Source organism: Trachinotus anak, unplaced genomic scaffold (genome assembly GCF_046630095.1).
Source record: "Trachinotus anak isolate AG129_WGS33_773 ecotype Australia unplaced genomic scaffold, CSIRO_AGI_Tana_v1 ptg000021l, whole genome shotgun sequence".
In the NCBI taxonomy this organism is placed as follows: domain Eukaryota; kingdom Metazoa; phylum Chordata; class Actinopteri; order Carangiformes; family Carangidae; genus Trachinotus; species Trachinotus anak.
In genome coordinates this window covers 2,940,145-2,960,955 of record NW_027273872.1, presented here as the reverse complement: position 1 = coordinate 2,960,955, position 20,811 = coordinate 2,940,145, and the positions used below count along the sequence as shown (strand labels likewise).

Sequence of the window (20,811 nt, the reverse complement as noted above, 5' to 3'; positions counted from 1 at the left end):
TTTACTGGCTCAGATGTTTAGAAAATTGCTTTCAGGTTATTAGTGATCATAAAATGAAGCTGTTTGGTAGAACTGTGGGGGGTGTTGATTCTAGTTTGAATTATGAAGCTGTTAAATGTGGTCAGTGATGTTAATAAATATTTCTAAACTGAGTTAATTGTTTGACAAAAGGTTATAATTATTGATCTTGTATTGACAATGTCTCTTCTTTAACATTAAATCTCTTGTGTTGACCCATGTCCATCTTTTAGAAACACTGCAGTCACCAAATAATTTGTATTTATCTCAGAGTTGATTTTTATAACTGTTGTGACTGTAGAGTCTGCAGGATCTTATAATTAAAAGCCTGTGTGGTCACATGTCCACTGATGCTAATAACAATGACATTTACACTGGCCATATAAGGTATGTAATAACCCCTGCTAAGTCTTTTTAAGTACTGGCATAAAAGGTTTTACCGGGATGGTTCAATATTGGCTCAGCTCAGACATACAGACATTATAACTTCCTTGTTGCTACACAGAGGAGTGAAGATAGCATTTTATCAGAAGCACAGGGGAGGGATGGACCATAAACAAGTGAGCCGAAACATCCTTCACTCTCAGTCTTCCCTGAAGTAGAAAAGCTACTGTAGGTCTTCATCAGGCAGGAGCCTTGCTGTTTTACATCTACTCCAGAGCAGGACATTATTAATACATGACCTGTCAGATGTTGTTTTGACCAACCTGCCAACTCAGATTCAAATTTACTCTTGACTGCAGACAGCTATAAGTCTGAATTAAAATTCTGGTGCCACTTTTCATCACATAAGGAGAGATCAGGGAGGAAGAGAGAGATTGATCTCACAGCAAGCAGAAAACTTCAGGGTATGACTGATCCAACATTTTTAAAAGCAGACAGATAGTTAACTTTATCCCCGTACTAACACATATGTTCCAAAAAGAGATTTTTTTTAAAATTATGTCAAAAACACATCCAGTTTCACAGAGGACTTGTCAACAAATCTACTACCAAAGCTCTGTATTGACATAAAACCACCAAAAATTCAAACACGAAAAGATATCTCACTGAAAAAGTGAAGGTATTTTATCTACAGTACACTGTGTCTGCATTGTGAGCATTATTATCATACTGAACTGTGTGTATTCTAGTTCCACTGCATTTGTTCTGCTCTAAATCTGAAACTGTTCTCACACAAAAGACTTTACTCTGCAGTGGGACGGCTACTCAGCCAGGTTTACCCTGATGAAATGATTAGAAGTATTTCGGATTAAGCCTGGAAACTACACATTTTTAACAAAAAGTCTGCATTATATTTGTATGTAGTATTGTATACTATATATTGTTTTAAAGACATGAGCATATTCAGGCATAAGGGTCTGACAAAAGATGCACCATGAGCTTTGCAGGATCCAGCACTTTTTAAATGATAGACTAATAGAGATTAAAGTGTGAATATCTTGGCATCAGTTATGATTTTGTCTTGTTTTTCTTTCTTTTTAAAGTCCCCCAACTCACTATAATATCCCCAGTGGTTCAAACAAGGAAACACAGAAGACAGTATTTTGTGTATTTTGTGTTTAACACTTTTTATTTAGTAGCATCACCTTTTCTTAAACTGTAGATTCATGTTATTTTACTGACAGTGACTCGCCTGCTTGAGGTTTGTCTCCATCTATCGACACCAGAGAGAAACTTGTCCAAACCGCTACTGGTTTATGTTTTTCTTGTATCTAACAGTAGCTGTCGTCTTCCAACAAAGACAGAGCACAGAAAACTGAAGCCTCAACTTTTTATAAGAGATAGATCGTCTACAGCGACAGAAAACTTCGATACAATAAAACAAAAAAACTCAACGGGTTCCCTTAGAATAAAGTTTTGTTTTCAAAAGTCCGTCCTCAATATTAATCCGACTGGAAACATGCTCTGTGTTGTTGTGGTGCGGCTACCGGTTACCTGCAACTAGTTTAGCCCTCCTGAACCGCCAAACGGAGACACAGTGGGTTTGTTTGTCTGTTTGTAGATGGACGGTGTGCCCTGCCTTCGTGTGTCTCGGTGTCATGCACAACAGTTCAGGTAATCAGCCGTTTAATGTGTGAGTAGCTCTGAAGCTAAGTTAGCCGCTAGCTAACCGGGAACCGAGGGGCAGTGTGCGCACAGAGAGATTGTTTTGATAAAAATGTTAAATGGGTTTTTTTTCTGCGCCTGTGTGGAGTAATTCTGACATTAAATTTATTTGTTGTTTCACAGGAGATGTCTGCAGTCCGATGGAGCTCTTAACCTGACTTTGAGTCTGCTGAAAGACTCAGATGGGACAGTCCTCTTGCCCATTTTACCATCCTGTCTGTCACAACTTGATCTGCACTCTCTCAGGAGCAGGGTGGCTACAGACAGTGCGTGTGAAATAGTTTGGAGTCAGGTAATTAAAGCAGAGTGATATATTATTAGCAACAGACAGTGCTACCATGCACCTTTAAAAGTTATCTTGTGTGTCTCCTGTTGTCTGTCCTGTTTTCACCACAGTCTCCTCTGCAGTCAAAGAAAGAGACGGGAAAGACAGGTGGCAGCAAACTTGAGAAAATCCTCCAGGAGCTGATGGAGTCTCATGGTGAGAGATGGACAGAGCAGCTGAGGAGGGACCTCCCTCGCAGCTTCCAGAGGCACGGGGACCTAGTTCTGCTGGGAGAGGGCTGTTTCTCCCTGCCACTTTGGAAGAAAATGGGTACTGTCCTCAAACTTTCCAACAGTTTTCTTTTGTACAGCTCTCACCAAGCTTTCCATTAACACATGTACACCTGCTTAGTCATGCAATCATCCAATCAGCCAATCACAGAACAGCAGTGCAATGCCTGAAATAATGCAAATACAGGTGAGGAGCTTCAGTTAATGTTCACATCAAACATCAGAATGGAGAATAAATGTGATCTGCTGAAACGGCTGATCTCCTGTCTTGAGAGCAAATTGAGGCCCTACCCAGTATAAGTATGGTGTTCATAATAAGGTGTTTGAGTGTTGGTGTTCAAGATAATTAATTAGGAAATGTATTGATTGCTTTTCACTTGTTTAGAGCATCAGCTATGGAGCGCTGTGGCGAAAGGGTTGGGGGCAAAGCGTTTGGCAAAGATGAGTCGAATATCCAGGGATGGATTTAGGTCTCCTGCGGTGACGATGCTGTTAGGAGAGCACAGCTGGGTCAAACATGTGGACAATGGTATTAGGTAAGGCTCAGTAATAACAGTCTTTTTCTTACTGAATACACCTTGGGTACATGGTTACTAAATCTGACATGTTAATACCTGACGCCTTCACATGTGTTTCAGGTATGAGTTTGATGTTACCAAATCTATGTTCTCAGCTGGAAACATAACAGAGAAGCTCAGAGTAGCTGGATTTGACTGCAGAGGGGAGACAGTGGTGGATTTATATGCAGGTAGGTAGTAAACCTGTGTCATGTATTATCAGTTTTGTTTTTAATAGAAGATACCATGTATATAAAGTCTTTGTACTTGAACATCTCATTAGTGGAGACAATAAAACCACACATGTACAGTGTCATACAATCCAAAGCAGGTTGAGGTTTAATCTCTGTCCATCATGTTGCTTTTGTTTTGTCTGGTAATTAAACATAATTTGAATTATGGCACGAATGTTGTGTAACTGTCACAACTCGTGTCAGGTATCGGATACTTCACTCTCCCTTACCTGGTCCATTCGGGGGCCAGCCATGTTCACGCCTGCGAGTGGAACCCTGATGCCGTCGAAGCTTTACAGAAAAATCTTGAGGCAAACGGGGTGTCTGACCGCTGCACGATTCACCAAGGAGACAACCGACAGGTGACTTGTTTTTCTATCCACACTCTGGGTTCTGCTTCTGCTACATGTACGGTTTACAGACACAAACATTAACTCTGTCTCCAAGCAACTGATTACTTCTTTAAATGGATGAAAGTGTTGACTCATGCTCTCTAGTGGTTGAGAGTGGTACCAGAGAGAGAAAGCTTACAAATCTACAGCTTATTATTGGAATCACTCTGGATTTTATTCTGATATATGATAATTAACTCTGAACAGTGGGACTGTTGCAATGGTTTAGTTTTAACAGGAACTGCACAAGAGAACCAGCCACATTTTTAACCTCACTGTAGATATATTGTTACAACACAATAATAATGAGACACATCGCGATATTTAAATTTATGACAAATTGAGTTTCAAAATGTTATTAAAGTGAGTTTAAAAATGAGAAAACACCCATCTCTCTCACTGCTAGAATATTTACATATTTAAATTCATCGTATGCATGATGAGGTTCAGATCTGAACGTTGTAAATTGATAGATATTCAATCATATTCACTTTAAAATGAAGTGAAATATTCAATAAGCGAAACTGTGTGTAGGAGTTCTCATTTTTACTCAGGTTTTGAATAAAGACCTGCCACATTTTCTAGTGTGCAGAGACTTTTTCAATTAAAGTTAAGTTTGAAGCATTTTAAGGGATTTTTTAAAAACTTCAGATATGACATCACACATTTTAATGTAAATCAATAGGATCAATTGCATTTTTAATGTGATTGTGCAGATATGAACTGAATTTTCATTATCGTAACATTTGTTTGAACCAATCCAGACATATTCAGAGAGTTACATTTCAACCCTGTAACTGTCCTGACACTTGCTGGTGCTGTTGTCTGGGTGCAACAGAAAGTTGTACACTAAATGTATCACGTGCCGTCTGGTTCTTTTGTTCCTGTTCTTGTTTTGTTGTTTTGTTCTTAGTAAATTCCACTGTAATTGCAAGCACATTTCTGGCATCACACTGGTTTTGAAAAAACTTTATTGGTCTTTTCTAGAAGAACTACACATTACAAAATTAGAAGCACCTCAGTGTTGTATCTCATTTTGTCAAAGTACAAAGACTGTTTTAGAATCCCATTGTTCAGCCTCTCATCAGTATCTTTCAAAATACCATTAGAGGAGAAATCATTAGGAATTGTGAGTCACATAGTCTGTCTGTTCTCTGTTAAATGCATGTGCAAGAATCTAATGAATTGTAAAAAGAATTTAGTTAACAGAATTTACCTTTTTATTTTATCTTATTTTTCCAGCTCCAGCTGTGTGACATTGCCGACCGGGTGAATCTGGGTCTCATACCGAGCTCTGAGGACGGCTGGCCGGTCGCCTGTCGCCTGCTGAAGAGAACAACTGGTGGCATTTTGCACATTCACCAGAATGTTACCTCACCATTACTGAACGCTGCAGCCATTCCAGCTATCAGTGACGCCACCCAGAGGGTTTCTGGGAAGAAAGCTGACAGAGAGGTGTGGCAGGCCTGGGCTGATGACACAGCAAACTGCATCACTTGTCTTTTAAGGGACATCACTGGAGCATTGTGGGAAACAAACATACAGCACATAGAGCATGTTAAGTCATACGCACCTCATGTTCACCATGTTGTGCTGGACTTGGACTGCAGACCATGCTGAGCCGAAGAGATGAACACAGATAAAGAGTGTACACTGTGGCTGATGTTTTTTTTTCCTAGAGAAGAAAAGGTCCAAACACGACACCAGCTGGTTTCTAGGATTATTTCATTTGTCAGTTAGTGAAATCAGCAGGTGAGCGCAAAGGATATTTTTTTTGGAAACGTCCTGCCTCACACTCATGCAATTTTAATCACATGTGGAAGCGGCCCAGCCGTACGTCAACCACAGCCCTATCTGTTAGCTACTGGACGACTCTGCTGGAGCAGGGGGGATTAGGGGCAGATTTAAGGGCACTTCACTGTTGTCACATACTCATTGAATTTGATCCTCAGACCTCTTGTGGTTGGCTGAAATGAAAAGGTGTACACCAGGACATGACTCACATCCACTGCTTCTGACTCACGTCATTGTGCTGGTAATTACAGTGGCATGCAAACTTATTAAACTCCAATATTCTGTTAAACCACAGGATTCACGTATTATTGGCATGGTTGTAAAGGTTAACCTCTACAAGATATTAGCATAGATAACATAAACAGACAGTTGTACTCTGACTTGTCAATATATCTTTGAAACTTAAGGAGGATACAGCTAATTCTTGACATGAGAGTTTCACTTCTGAGCTATAGACAAGTTGCAAATTAAAGGTAAACCCTGAATAAGTGAGTGCAGATGTTTTCATATAGATTTCATGAGTTGGAAGTTATGTGAATCATATGATATGGCCTTAGCAGTCATCAGGTCTAAACCCAGTTGAATAGCTATGGCAGATTTTGGACCCAAATAAGGGAATATCCAGTGGTTGAGTGGTGTCTACCCTTCCAGTAGTAATCTATGCCAAAGAGCACTGAAGCTATTATGACGGCATGTGGTGGATCAACACATTACTAAGACAGTTAATGCTGTTTTTCCTGTCTCCCATCTGTATCCACTGTGGAGGTGAAAGCAGAAAATGAGTCTTTGCACTACTTGCAGAAAATCTAAATTAAAAAGACGTGCTTTGGTAATTTCTTAGTGAGCGATGACCCTCATGAATATCCTCTTAAGTATGGTATCAATCATATGAAATACAAAATCAGCAAGAATATCCAGGGCCGCCTCTTTCCATTCCTACTCAAGGCTGAGACCTCAGTTTATACAGCAGTCACGTTGGGTTTTTAGATACAAGAGACTTGTTCAAAATAAAAATTACAACTGACTCTGTGAGACTTTAAAACTGTTGTACCTTTACAGCTAATTTTACAGGCATAGTGATCATTTGCTTAACAATGTGTTCTGCCATCACTTTGCATACGCCCTAACAACAAATAATGGCATGATGAAAATTAGAAAACCATACAGACACACCATCCGCTGAGGTGGAAGAAATACTCAGATCCTTAACTTAAGTAAAAGTGTTTATACCACAATGTGAAAAATACTCAGATACAAGGAAAAGTCCCACATTCATAATTTTGCTGTGAGTATCCACAGTGATGTACGGATTTTGCAGAATGGCACAATTTTGCATATCCTGAGAGATTATATTTAGTGTGCACAGGTCAATATTTATTAAAATAACATAAAAACAGTCATTTTTCAGGACTTAGGGAGCCAGCAGAGCTTTGCACTCCAACCTGATTAGGTCTGATCAGCCATTGTGAGTGTGCAGGGCCTTTATTCGGTGCAGTAAAAAGTACATTTCCCTTTTAAATGCAGGAGTATAAAGTAGCCCAAATTGGAAATACTCAAGTAAAGTACAAGTACCTAAACAATGTACTGAAGCACAGTACTTGAGCCATTATATTTACTCCCCATTGGCCACTGTAGCACGTATTTATGTATGTTTTTATGTTGCATTTCTCGCGTTTACCGTCTCACACAGACAACTTGCCTTTTTCTTCAGAGGCAAGAAAAAAAAAAAAAAAAAAAAAAAGTAAAAGCCTTGTTTCAATGGGTCAGATTTTCCACATTCGTGGTAAACGGAGCAGAGGAAATGCACCTGTCATGGAAAATGTGGAGAGGCGCTCCTGCCTGTCTGCTGCAAACTTTCCCTGTCTTCCGGTAGCCGGGACTTCTGCAGCTGGTCTGGAGGCAGGCGAGGAGGCGCTGAGTGGGAAATAAAGGCACTAGCTGTTGAGGAGAGTGAGTAAACTTGTCTGTAGGTAGACGGTTATACATTTATCCTCTATGCGCTGTTAGCTTCTGTGCAACTTTTCACCTGTTGTTGTTGTTGTTGTTGTTGTGTTTTCTCAGGAATATCTCGCCGCCGTGGTGACGCACACCGGGTAGCGGCGGGGCAGTCGACTTTTAACGGCAGGTGCGTCTAATTTTCCTCTATTATCTGAAGTAGTGGTAGTGAAAATCTGTTCAAATGTTCACGTTTTACAGTCGGATAAAAGCAGAAGTGGTTTCTGGAGACGTCGCGGAGCAACGTTAGCATTAATTTAATTTTCATTCGGTATCGTAACGTTAACGTTCGGCCGTTGACGCCGTTAGCGGCTCGTTTTGGAGTTTAAATCATTTAAATCTGAATTTCGTGTCATGGTTTCTCATGTTTGTTAAATCCACGCAGTTAATCGGTTGTAAATACACGAATTCACCTCGGAAAATATTCAGCCCTTACAGTCAAATATAAGCAAACTAAAGATGTCGTGGAGTGAATGATGTGCAGTAACGTTAGCTTTCTAAACTGAATTTTAACGTCCGACCGGACCCTCAACCGTTAGCATCACATCAGGGTTTTTAATTCTTTAAATCTGAATTTCAACATTTCAGACTGTTGATCTGTAAAGTTTATTAAAAAAAAACAAAACTGTGTTGTCGCATATGATTTGATGTCTTTCGTCGTATATAGTTTCGTGTTTGCTAACTTCATATTCGCAGTGTTAGCCGTGTGGAATCTGCCCGCTCCTCTGTCAACACAGCGATGATAACATAACTTCATAGATCACACAGAGACAAGCTGAGAAAAAGCTGAGAGAACCAGTCCACACTGCTGATGTGGAGCTTTCACACTCTCACTTGTCTGCAGGCAGTTTGAAAACTAAATAGACTGCTTTATAGTTTTGTCTATAGTGAAACTATATTTTTTTACAACCTCGATTTGTTCTGTAATACTCCTTTTTTTTTGGGTGATAATCACTAAAGTTTATCAACCATTGTTGATAATCTCTCTTGTCTTTTGGCTTCCAAGTAGCTTAATTCTTTGCCACATTGACAAAATGACTCAGGTGTATAGCTGGGGAAAAAAAGGACACCATGTATGTGGAGCAAGGAAAGTTTAAAAGGTGTTACAGAAAGACAAATGAATGCTTAGGAAATCAGCAAATATTAACCAAAATGAAGGATTAATGTCATTTGCAGTTTACACAAGCTTACATGCTTGCCTGCACTACGTTACTCACTCCTTAATGTCTTAGGTTTGGTATTTGTAAAGGATTGTTGAGGTGAGTGCAGTATCTGTGTCATCTGGTACAGACGCATGCGCCATTTCCTTAAAAGTTACCTAGACCAAGTTGCCTAGCAGGTATTATTAAACTCCTGCTCGGCAGGCATTCAAACAATGAGGAAAAAAGGTCTCAGGTTCTGCTTGTAGTTTTCAATTGCAGTTTTTCCTCTAATGTGCGACTTCACATACACATTTACCCCTAACATAAATCTCCTTTTAGTCAGTTCAAATAACAAATGGAGCATAAAGTTTTCGATGGGAACATGACAGATGATAGGTTTGGTTTTGGGCTTAAACAAATGGTTAAGCTGCTGAACTCCACCCATTTCTCTGTATCCTTAGAGGGTGGGAACCCTCCATGATAGCCAAGTTCATGTTGTTTTTGCCCGTCCCACTCAAAACAACCTTTTACCCTGGCAGAGGCTTTCTGTGGGATTTTAAATCCTCTGGCATCTTGGTTCCTTTTAGTCATTTATCATTTTTGAAAGGCCGGGTTCAGCCAGAAGTGTGTTTTAGTCCAATTCCTGTCCCCTCGTGACAGAAAAACATGTCTTAATGGTCAGTGTCTGCTGGCTTTATCTAGAGTCCCATGGGCGATCATTTTGACTTTTTTTCATCTGTGGTCAAAAGTTTGAAATACTGGAGAAGGAACAAAGGTAGTGTAAGTCATCTGCAGTGAGATTTAGACTGTCTAATGAGGCAGCATGTTCTGTGTTTGCCTGCTTTCTCATTAATAAACCACCTCCAGCAGGGTAGAGTTATACAGCAGGCAGGCTTCACTCCATGGAGGCCAACAGGAAGCGAGAAATGTCACTCAGTTGTCTACCAGTTGTTTGATTAGGACCTCACAGCTCTCCTTACCTGTCTGTATCTTCATCACTGCAGGGCATCAAGTCATCGAGTTACTCTTTTTCATGCAGAACTCAGCCTATGTTGCCTTACGTGGGATCATAGGAAAACAGGCTCTCCAGTAGTAAAAGTCAAGAGGGCTGCTCACCTCCATAGCCTTTTTTGATGTTAAAACTACCAGTTTTTAAAGTATAGGTTTTGTCAGCACATAATCAAACATTTTTTTTACAGTAACACGAACACATTAGAGAGTTTATTACCTTTTCACTCAACCCCTGAAGTTCTGTTTTGTTTCCAGAAGATCTTCTTCATGCGACGGTGATTGGACTGAGCCAGTTAACCTGTGCTAAGGGGCTTTGGTTGAAGGTACAATGCCCCAGGCTGCCGACATGATCAACCTGGGCTTCCTGTCTGACTCTGAGCGGGAGCTGATCCTGCAGGTGCTGCGACGGGACGAGGAGCTGAGGCAGGCTGAGGAGCACCGTGTGCGGTGAGAAGAGAGAATATCCTGTTGATTGCACTAAATGGTCAACTTACTTTCTTAACGTCTGCTTTACTTACGAGTTATAAAAATATCAATGTATGTAAGGTATTACAAATGCAGTCAATTCAAGCTATTACTATTTAAGCTTAATTTAGACAGTTCAAGTATAGCCTAATTCACGCTGTAGTTTTTTGATATTTATTATTGTTAGAATCTGACTAGTTAGATTAATAATCAATCAGATAGTATTAACCTAATCGAGACAAATATTGGCATAAGTTCGCTTTAAAATACTTTTTTTTTTTTTTTTTTAATCTTAAATATTGATATCTGTATCAGCAGCAAAAATCCAGTTTCAGTCGGGCTGTAGCTATTATGTTATTGTTATAGGTAGTTAATATTTATTAGTGTATTGGTTTTAGTATTATTTTAGTATCAATAATGAAAATGAGTTATCTTGTTGGCACCAGTATTTTCAAACAGTACCCAGCCCAAGCTGGTAGATGCCAAAGACAAATTTACACTAGAGACCATGTATTGGACAACAAATATATCTTATCTGAATATACACATTTTGGTACTGCAGTGCTCAATATCTTGATTTAGGGTTGGGCTATAATTCAGTATTATTGTTTATTTTATGTGCCTCAGTTCTTTGTGGCATGGATTCCACAAGATGTTGGAAACATTCCTTTGAGATTCTGCTCCATGTTGCCATGACTGCATCACATCCTTTCTGCATATTTGTCAACTGCACTTTGATGCTTCAAAGCTCCCATTCTACCACATCACAAAGGTGTTGTATTGGATTCAGATCTGGTGACTGGGGAGGCCCCTGAAGTACATTTAACTCAAAGTCATGTTTATGAAAGCAGTTGGAGACGACTTTTGCTTTGTTAATTGATGTATTATCATGCTGGAAGTAGCCAATGAAAGATGAATAAACTGTGACCATAAAGGGATTTATGTGGTTGGCAATAATACTCAGATACACTGTGGCATTCAAACCATGATTGATCAGTATTAAGGGGCCCAAAGTGTGCAAAAAAAAAACATTCCTCAGAACATGACACCACCACCACCACCAGCCTGGACTGTTGACACAAGGCAGGTTGGGTCTATCGATTCATGCTGTCACCAGCCATCTGCAGAACTGCCGCTCACTGGATGTTTTTCGATTTTCTCACCATTCTCACTAAACTCTAGAGACTGTGTGCATGAAAATCCCAGGAGATCAGCTGTTTCAGAAGTACTCAAACCAGCCTGTCTCACAACAACAACAACCATGCCATAATCAAAGTCACTGAGACGTTTTTCCTCATTCTGATGTTTGATGTGAACATTAATTGAAGCTCCCGATGTGTATTTGCATGATTTTATGCACTGCTGCCACATGATTGGCTAATTGGATAATTGCATGAATTAGCAGGTGTACAGGTGTTCCGAAGTTCTCAGTGAGTGTATGTCCATATTGAAAATGTATTTTTGTGTAATTATTATAATATTAAACTTAAACCACATTACCCAACCCCAGTCCTTGATTCAGACCCAATCATGATTAACAAATCTATTATATAACACTTGCATATGATTAAAAATGATGAGTGTGTTTCTGTGCCTATTACAGTGTTTGAACTTATCTACCTCTTGATGGTGGCTTGCTTCACCTAATGTATATGTAAAACCCTAAAGTCACTGCATGATGTCATTTATGTCATGTTCTTGTTACAGGAAGTTGAAGACAGAGTTGCTTGATGTGAAGAGGAAAGGGGCCAAACGTGGCAGTGGAAGATACAGTCAGCATAGTTGTGGCAGATGCTTGGAGCCTCTGAGTCGGCTGACTATTTTCTCCAGCCAGTGTAAGATGTGCAATCATCATGTGTGCCGCAACTGCCGAAACATCCTCCCCAATGGCTCCTGGTTGTGCAGTGTGTGTGCCAAAGAATCGTAAGATATCCTTTTGTTCATGTGGTTCCCTGTCGCCCCCCCCATGTTTTTTTGTTGTTTTTTTTTTTTATCTCCACTGGCGTCATGGAGCTGTTTTTCTATGAATAGTTCCCTGTTTTGTTTATCTTGTGCACACATACGATGGTTGGTTTCACTGTGGTTTTAACGGATGTTAACAATCCTGGAATATCACCTTTGCAAAAGTTTAGAATTATCATTTCATATAGTATTTCATCTGAATCAAAATAATTCCTTCAAGAAAAACTATTTGGTGTGTATTTGCAGATACAAGATCATTTAGAGTGAAATCCATAATGATCTGCATTTTAGCCCAGTCAACAAAAGTTGGTTCAACTTCATGAAGACTTTGGAGGATTTTGTTTGTGGTGCCGTTCTATTATTTTGCCACCCCATGTATATCAGTGAGGGGAGGATAAATAACAAAAAGACCTCTTTGTATAATGTTAGTGGGTCATGGGCAAGAAGAAGGTAAAATTTTTGTTTACAGCTGATAACAATCCAACATATAGTTGGATCTGGTGCTGACAAATAGGTATATAAAAACTTATTTTTTAACGTTGTTATTTTAAGAAATATCAGAGTATATACAGTAATGATAATAACAGTAAAGTACACCTTGCTGCAAAATACTGAGGAGCTCATAGCACACAGCATGTTGGGTAACCATTAACTAATATGGTATTTAACTGCTGAATGAGTGTAAATTCTGTTCAGTTTAGACCTTTAAAAAGTGTTGTTCTGGATTCCAGGGATCTAAAGAAAATGACAGGGGATTGGTTCTTTGATCAAAGGGTCAACCGTTTCTCCACAACGCCTGGACATGACCTAGTGAGGGTCTCCCTGAAAAAGAGGCCACCATGTGAGTACAGGAAGAGGAAGTGGGTATCAACAGTTCAACAGGGAATGTAAACAGCCCTCAGCCAGGCCCACATAAAACAGTCACAGGAATCTTTTTACACTTCAACAATGGAAGGAGAGAAATGTTAAAAATGCAGTGGCATGATTTCAATTTGTTTACCTGATATGGAAGTGTGATTTTGTTCTCTGTTATAGTGAAGAAGCGTGAGACAACAGGAGAAATGCTGTTGAGAAGTACTGAAACAAACCCAGATCCTCCCACTCCTGTGCCTCGGCCCAGGCAGAAAAATCAGACAGATAACAAAGGGTTTGTTCTCATTCTTCACATCACTTTTGTCAGTTTTAGAAATGTTGACATATGGATTTCCAAACCACAGATAAAGAATGTCTCAACATTTTTCACATTTTCTCTGTCAGTCAGTCAAGGGAGATTTCAGAATCACTTGCTTCAAGGGAATCATTTGAATCAAAGGAGGACATTTGGTCAAAGTCAACTCGCAGTGACACAGAGTCTGCAGAAAACGCCAGTCTAAGTAGCAGTAAAACTGAGACTGAGTCTGGCCGTGTGACCCCTGAGCAACTTAGGTAAACTCACTTTCAGTTATTCAAAAAGGTACAAACACTACACACTACAACATTTGATGCAGGTAGTGCAGTGTTTATCCCTCCTCCCCCACAGTGGACTACCTTGACTAGTCTGAGGCTGATACAGCCAGGGCTCTGTCAGATCATTTTTAAATGAAGAAAATAGATAAATACAAATCATGCTATAATTTGTTACATAATTCTTTAAACTATCAGATGATAAATTGTAATTACAATACTTTTTTACCACACATTTGGATTAGTTGACCAGTAATTCTAAATTCCATAGTTTCCGCTAAAATAAAAAAGAGGTGTTACAATGGGGACATGATTTAAAAATCAAAAATCTGATATTGAAATTGCAGTAAAAGAAGTTTTCCATGAAGCTTTTCAAAACTATTGCCAAGTTCTGTCAATAATAAACTTGCAGTTAACATTAGCAATCTAATAGTGGGGATGGGTTTTCTTGCACCTCATACTTTGTGATTGTACTGTTTTAAAATAGAGAAAAATAATAAATCAGTGTGATCAACTTCATTAAATGTATATAGGCAGTGAATCCTAACAAGAAAACATCCAGAATAACGAACAGCACAGCACTTCAATTAAGTTAGTAAGTCATGCCAGTTTCAGGGATGGTCGTAACATTGTTCCCAGTGTTTTTCAGTCCAAAATGTTCATGTAAGTAATTTAATGAAAGTGCTGTCCTGCTCTTGACTTCTGCTGTTAAAATAGAGTCCACAAATGGAATAAAAATACACTGAGATGCTTAAATGTGGGTGTCAGGCAAATGGGGATGATGGGTAGATAGCTACACATTGTATGTCTTTGAAAAGTAAAAAGTTGCATGTTTTAGCTGTATTTCATTTGTATTTATATTGTCAACCAGGAAAGAGACAAACTCAGTTCGGTCCAGTCCAGCAGGGTCCTGTGTTTCCAGTCTCACCGTCCCAGTCAAAGCAGATATTGTCACCACTGACAGCGCCAACCCTGAAGCTAACAATGTAAGATGTGTTTAATGGACATGGTCTCACATTATTGGGGTTTTTTTTTCTGCTCTTACTATGTCTCCCTTTTTCTGTCACCACAGGACCTGGAAGTAAAACCAGTCAGTCCAAGCCCTGAGTTGGATGTTGACAGAATCTTCAAGAAGAGCGTCAAACGCACCTCAAAGCCTCCTGGTTAGCATCTTATATTACCATGTACAATGCTGTCGTTTTTATTCCAGAATCAAAAGAAAAACGTCATATGTGTACGTGTGTTTAATTACTGGTCTTTATGGTTAGAGTATGTCTCAACAATGGACCTGCGTGATGGACTTGACAAACCAGAGGCCTCAATGGGCAAAAGGAGTCGTTCTGTACCAGGCTTAGACATACAGGTAAGTAGTTTACTGATTTGTGGTTCATTTCCTGTGAGATTTATTAAATATCACTGCCAAAGGGATAAAGCTAGAAACACTAAAACCTGGTCTTCACAGTTGATGTTTCAGATATTTTAACATCGTCCTGCTTCTTAACTCAGTTAGATTTTGATAGTTATGGATACTGACGTCAAAGACGCATCTTCAGTGGCTTTATTGAAATGCTTGGTGGACAAGTAGATTTTTCCTTTAACTCTATTCCAGATTACCAGATACATTTCTGTTAACTTATCTTATGTGTTCTTGTTTTACTTTTCTAAATAACATGAACCTTTTGTTAAAAATAGGGAAATCTAATGGTGGTATAAATGCTGCTGTGTGTATGATCAGCCTTCTAAATGTCTGTTATGGTACCACAGGAAGATGAAGAAGAGGATGAAGATATTGACAGCTTGGTTAACTTTCATAAAAGGACAATGGCATCGAGCTCCAGCCTGCAAAGCTCAAAGGTAAAGTATTGATATTTCTTGCTGCTCGCATTAGTCCTCTAAAGGCTCTTTGAAAAACAGCTCATTATGTCTCTCAGAACGGAACTGAGGTTAGATAATCTGAACGAGCATCTATGACCTCAGGATATCCTCCAGCTAGTTAGGAAGTAAGACATTGATGTGTAAAGTCTACCAAAATGTTTCTATAGTTACCAAAGCCTTGGGGGGGGGGGGGGGGGGGCAAAGCTGAGGCCAACAAGACTGTCATGCTGTCACTCTGGATTTAGATACTGACACAAAGATCCTGATCTCTGCTAATTTCTTTGTTTGTCCCTGACTCACTCTAAACCCTCCAGCATTTATTTTGTTATCGATGATTTCTTTGTTTCCATGTTTTTCTTGCCATTTTCTTTTCAAACTGCAGAATTAAACCTTTAGAGCATGTCTCTCCAAATTTTATTTAAATGTCAGTCTTTGGTATTAATGAAACTATAAACTCAGGTGTATGTATGTCTCTACAGAGCACACTGGGCAGCCTGATGAGTATTTACAGTGAAGCAGGAGACTTTGACAGTGTAGAGGTGAGCGGAGACCTCGTCTTCTCTCTGAGCTACGACGAACCCACCCAGAGCCTCCAGGTCTTCATCAAGGAGTGCCACGGGCTGGCATACGGCGATGCTTCCCGGCAGCTTTCCAACCCGTAAATATAACAAAGTTTCACTTTTTCCAAGCATAGCTGCAATATAAAACTCAAGTAGGCATAACACCTAATTTCAAGCACAGTTTGCTTAAAACTTAAAACTTTGGGCGTTGCACAGAGCAGCTGTGCCAATTGTGGCTCTCAAACAGCACATTTTTCTGCTGCACACACACCCATCAATGATGTTAACACAGCTTTGATCAGTGTAGATAAGAGGTTGCTGTGTTTACAAAGTCGCAATAATCACATCCCAGAGGTGATTACTTGAGCTTCACAGGAAATTGAATGTCAACGTGTTTTTTCACAGCATTTAGTCAGGAAATACAGCAAAAGACCAGTAGCCGTGTCCAAGAGAAACACTGATGGACATACTTTTTGTATTTCAGATATGTCAAATGTTACCTACTTCCTGACAAATCTCGCCAGAGCAAAAGGAAGACCACCACGAAGAGAAACACCATCAACCCTGTCTACAACGAAACTCTGAAGGTGATGGTTTATAACTGGCTCCTCTCAAACTGTGCTGCAGCTGTTGACCTTATCCTGTTGATTTAATGACACTCCCTGATTAGTGACCTTGCGCCTTGCCTGCTGCAAATAATGACCACACCTACAGAGACCTTAAGATTGATATTGACATTGCAGATTAGAATACCTGTTGTCAAATATTGATTTTGGTCCTGGCTTCCAATGTAGAGTCAGCTTGAATACAGTGGCAAACAAAACTGCTGAAAAGAACATTAGCTGGGTGAATCCATTTGTAACAGATTATCGCTCCGTAATTTTGCATTTGCTTTTTACAGGTTTGGAAGAAGGTTATTATTCAGAGGATTTTTCACACAGCTTCCAATAAACTCTTCTTTAATCTATGTTCCATATTTTATTTAAAACTCTCCCAGCTTGAGCACATTAAAAATATATATTAAGACCTTTCCATCACTGTATCAGTACTGAGACAGGCCTTTGATCCATCAAGTCTCCTCCTCATCTTCCACTTCCAGTACTCCATCAGCCGTTCTCAGCTGTTCACCCGCTCCATGTTGATATCTGTCTGGCATCATGGTCGCCTCACCCGCAACGCCTTCCTCGGAGAGGTGGAGATACCTCTGGACTGCCGAGACCTTGACTCCCCATATGAGGACCGTGTGGCTCTCTTGGCAAAGGTAGATCAAAGAAACAGAATTTGTTTTTCTTTACCATACTATTATGGAAAGGTGCCCTATGTGTGTATCTCTGAGGTCCAACAAACATGTTAAATACATTTCCCTCCTTATAAAAAGTTTACAAAGCTGATTTTTCTTAAGAGTTCACAACTTGTATTGTTTACGTCCATGTTTACTTGTTAGCAGTTTTTTTCTTCCCTGCCTTTGCTGGTGCATTGTGGCCTTTCATAGCACATTACCATCATCCGTAGATCAGTGGAGCAGTGTGAAGCTCTTGGCAGGAATGTGAATCACATCAGCTGCAGACTTGTGGGTCCTTGTGCTTGTGCACAAGATCAAACAAAACCCACATAAAAAATACCGATCCATAGTAGTACTACTAGAGACTAACGACTCAATAGTAACTCCCAATTATAAATACTGTTATAAATATGTTTAATATTATGTTGGAGTTTAAAAACAACAAGAAACAACAAAAAGAGCTCCAAAATAGACCAAATTCATCTGTGCCAAAACTGCACACAGACTGGCTGTAACCCAAAGAAAATGTCTAAAAAATCATGGCAAACTGTGTCAACAATGGGGAACAACAGTCATCAGCTGAAACTAACCAAGAGAGGTATTACAGAAATGCAGGATATAGTAGATAAATACTGACAAACTGTCAAACTGCAGTGTTACAGTCTTTGTCGACTGAATCTTTAGTATGTTTAAAATCAGCAAGTAGCTTCAAGGTCAAAACAAATCAGAACAAGGTGAAGCTATTGATCATCTGTGAGGAGTCTGACCAACATAGATCTTGCCTCCCACTTATACTTCGTTGTGTTGGCAGCTGTGCACAAAATGGACTGCATTACATAAAAATACTAAGATTGTGTTTAAGGTGATTATAAAGTGAGTTTCCATTCTATATTATGTTAACTGATAACTCTGTTGAAAACACAGACGCTGGTGATATCCTGCCACTCCTCATTCAGAGGTAATCTTAGTCAGTGTAGTTGTAGGTAGGCAGTTTAATATTACTGGACTGAAACCGACCTCTGTGTCAGCCCCAGCCATCCAGTATTCATCAGGTTTTAATGTAGAACCCTGCATGTTAGAAGGGTTAGCATGTTGACTGTATTTGCTGTTTGAGATTCTTGTATGTCCTAAACGTCATGTACTTCTATGAAACAGGCAGCCTCTACCGTGCCGGCTTCAGCTTTTGCTCAGTACAAAGGAGAGTTGGTCATCACCTTAAAGTATATCACACCTAAAAAGCCAACAACAGAGAAAATCAAAGGTAACTCAACAAAAAGAAAACTGCATTTAGCTCTGGCTGTGTTTGATCCATTTTGCCTCAAATTACTGAGAGTGTCTGTTTTCTCCTTGTCAGGCAAAAAAGTGGTGACTGCAGAAGGGGGAGAACTGCATGTCCTAATTAAAGAGGCAAAGAATTTGATGGCTATGAAAACAGGAGGCACATCGGATAGCTTTGTAAAAGGGTTAGTATTCATCTGTCTGATCTTAAAACCACACTTACTGTTTCCATACAAGCATTTGTCAATTGAAATGAACTCGGTCTTTGTTGTTCTGCAGATACTTGTTTCCAACTAAGGCAAAGACCTCAAAGAGGAAGACTCCGGTCGTGAAGAAGAACCTGAACCCCCACTATGACCACACATTTGTGTACAAGGATGTTGCTCTGGAGCAGCTGAGGGGGATGTGTCTGGAGCTGACTGTGTGGGACAGAGAGGCCATGCTGAGCAATGAATTCCTGGGAGGAGTCCGTCTCAGCTCTGGAAAAGGTAAAAAACTGACAGAGTTCAAGAGATTAGAGATTTTCCTTTTTTCACTTCCTCTTCAGTTACAGGTGAGAAATAATTTTGTGCAAATTCGCAGCTTTTTGTGCTTTTTGTAGTTTCTCTGTGTGCCACTTGGACAATTCAGTGAGATCTTGTAATAATTTTGCCACAGTAGGTTAACTGTGAGTATTGTATTGTAAATAGAATAATCCACCTTTTATAAACAGCACCAAAGATGTAGGAGGGATCAGCCATTTTCTTTGAACTATTTCCTCCTGTCCTTGTTTTATCTCCGGGAGCCGGTTCTTTGTCTCTTTCATCTACGTTAGTCAGCACTTATTTAGTTTGTTGTTCAGCCGTTGGTTCACACTGAATTCTGTTGCATTAGTTTGATGTCACAGTAGCAGTTTTGTAGTAGAAAATTATTTTACTTTAAAGGATAGGTTTAACCTTTTTCAGTAGTCACTTGTATGGCCTGGTGTCCATATGAACATTTAAACGTGTTTTTCTTGCTGCTCACACCGGCCATTAACAGATTGTTTTCTATCGTACTTTCAGTGAAGGTAATTAGGACAATCTGTCCTCCTTTCGTGTAAATTAATCCTAATCTAATATGAGGTTTAAGCAGTCCGAGTTTGTCAGATGAGGTGGTTATCTTCCAAGGTTACAGCCTTTTTAGTACAAAATTCCTACAAAACAGGGAAACAGAGAGAGGGAATTTTAGTAGAACTTTGGAAGATATCCACATCATTTGAGTGACTCAGAGATCATCTGAGTTACCAAACTATTGTTTTCAAACAGACTTGGAAAAACTGTGAACCTCTCCCTCAATTGCGATTCAGTGCTCAGATCATGGTTTTGGCACCAGGGAGGGAACAACTTTTAAACTTTTATGTTGCTCTGCTAACTCTGTAACTTTGAAAGGAAGGTGAATTTAATTTATCCTCATGAAAAGACAAAGTAATACTATAGCTTTCCTTCTCTAGTTTAAATAGTTTTGTTGCCAAAACATAATAGCCTTTATGAGAAAGTCATGCTTAATTTTATTTTACTGCTGAAGTGCCCACAAGGCTTCCATGGCTTTTTTCCCCAGTGTGACAATTAAGAGCGTTAAAGGAATTTGCCGTTGTTAATAATAACAGACTCTGCACTAATTCTGCATTCACTGTGTGATCTTCACCCCTGCAGGCACTGTTAAAATAGGCAAAGAGGAAGTGGAAATGGACTCGGTTGGAGAGGAGGTCAGTCTGTGGGAGAAGATGATGCAGTACCCTGACTCGTGGGCAGAGGGCACTCTTCCACTGCGTTCCACTATGGGGAAGGCTCAGGGCAAATGAGGACAGCTGCACAGGCCTGGACCTTCAAAGAAAAGAGACTGAAATGGAGAGAAGCTGTGGCCTCTGAGACAAACATGTGATCGTGGATTTATTTTATTTTGCAGGCTTATCAGACCAGAAGCTTGTCTATGAAGTGAGCAGACTCACAGCTGATCAGCGGTAAGCAGGCTGACAGTTTCCTGGCCTGCTGGCTTGTTTCGTTTTTTTCCAACGCAGTCTAGATGAAACACGCCCACTTCCGCAGGGGATTAGGGTTAGGGTCGAGGCTTTCGTCATGGAAGTGGGAATGGTTTCATCTAAACTGGGTTGGAAAGACGA

General features: G+C 39.8%; 2 protein-coding genes across 4 annotated transcripts; both read left to right on the top strand.

The window, feature by feature from the left end:
• The first annotated feature begins 1,885 nt into the window (after positions 1 to 1,885).
• trmt12 (tRNA methyltransferase 12 homolog) lies at positions 1,886 to 5,955 on the top strand. The gene is made up of 7 exons (XM_071458229.1): positions 1,886 to 2,076; positions 2,251 to 2,419; positions 2,524 to 2,722; positions 3,068 to 3,218; positions 3,321 to 3,430; positions 3,677 to 3,834; positions 5,107 to 5,955. Exons 1-7 carry the CDS (start codon positions 2,024 to 2,026, stop codon positions 5,482 to 5,484), a joined length of 1,218 nt encoding a protein of 405 aa, XP_071314330.1. The 5' UTR covers positions 1,886 to 2,023; the 3' UTR covers positions 5,485 to 5,955.
• Positions 5,956 to 7,470: 1,515 nt separating this feature from the next.
• On the top strand, positions 7,471 to 20,639 carry sytl4 (synaptotagmin-like 4). Of its 3 annotated transcripts, none has more exons than XM_071458223.1 (18): positions 7,471 to 7,608; positions 7,720 to 7,783; positions 10,065 to 10,253; positions 11,979 to 12,194; positions 12,965 to 13,074; positions 13,269 to 13,380; positions 13,491 to 13,658; positions 14,548 to 14,662; positions 14,749 to 14,839; positions 14,945 to 15,039; positions 15,441 to 15,530; positions 16,031 to 16,209; positions 16,596 to 16,698; positions 17,211 to 17,372; positions 18,549 to 18,654; positions 18,748 to 18,856; positions 18,951 to 19,159; positions 20,345 to 20,561. In XM_071458223.1, exons 3-18 carry the CDS (start codon positions 10,135 to 10,137, stop codon positions 20,491 to 20,493), a joined length of 2,133 nt encoding a protein of 710 aa, XP_071314324.1. In that variant the 5' UTR covers positions 7,471 to 7,608; positions 7,720 to 7,783; positions 10,065 to 10,134; the 3' UTR covers positions 20,494 to 20,561. The 3 variants fall into 3 exon arrangements, with proteins under 3 accessions (XP_071314324.1, XP_071314321.1, XP_071314325.1); XM_071458220.1 differs by having other exon boundaries at positions 10,062 to 10,253; XM_071458224.1 differs by lacking the exons at positions 7,471 to 7,608; positions 7,720 to 7,783 and adding an exon at positions 7,878 to 7,898 and having other exon boundaries at positions 10,062 to 10,253; positions 20,345 to 20,639.
• The last annotated feature ends 172 nt before the right edge of the window (positions 20,640 to 20,811 follow it).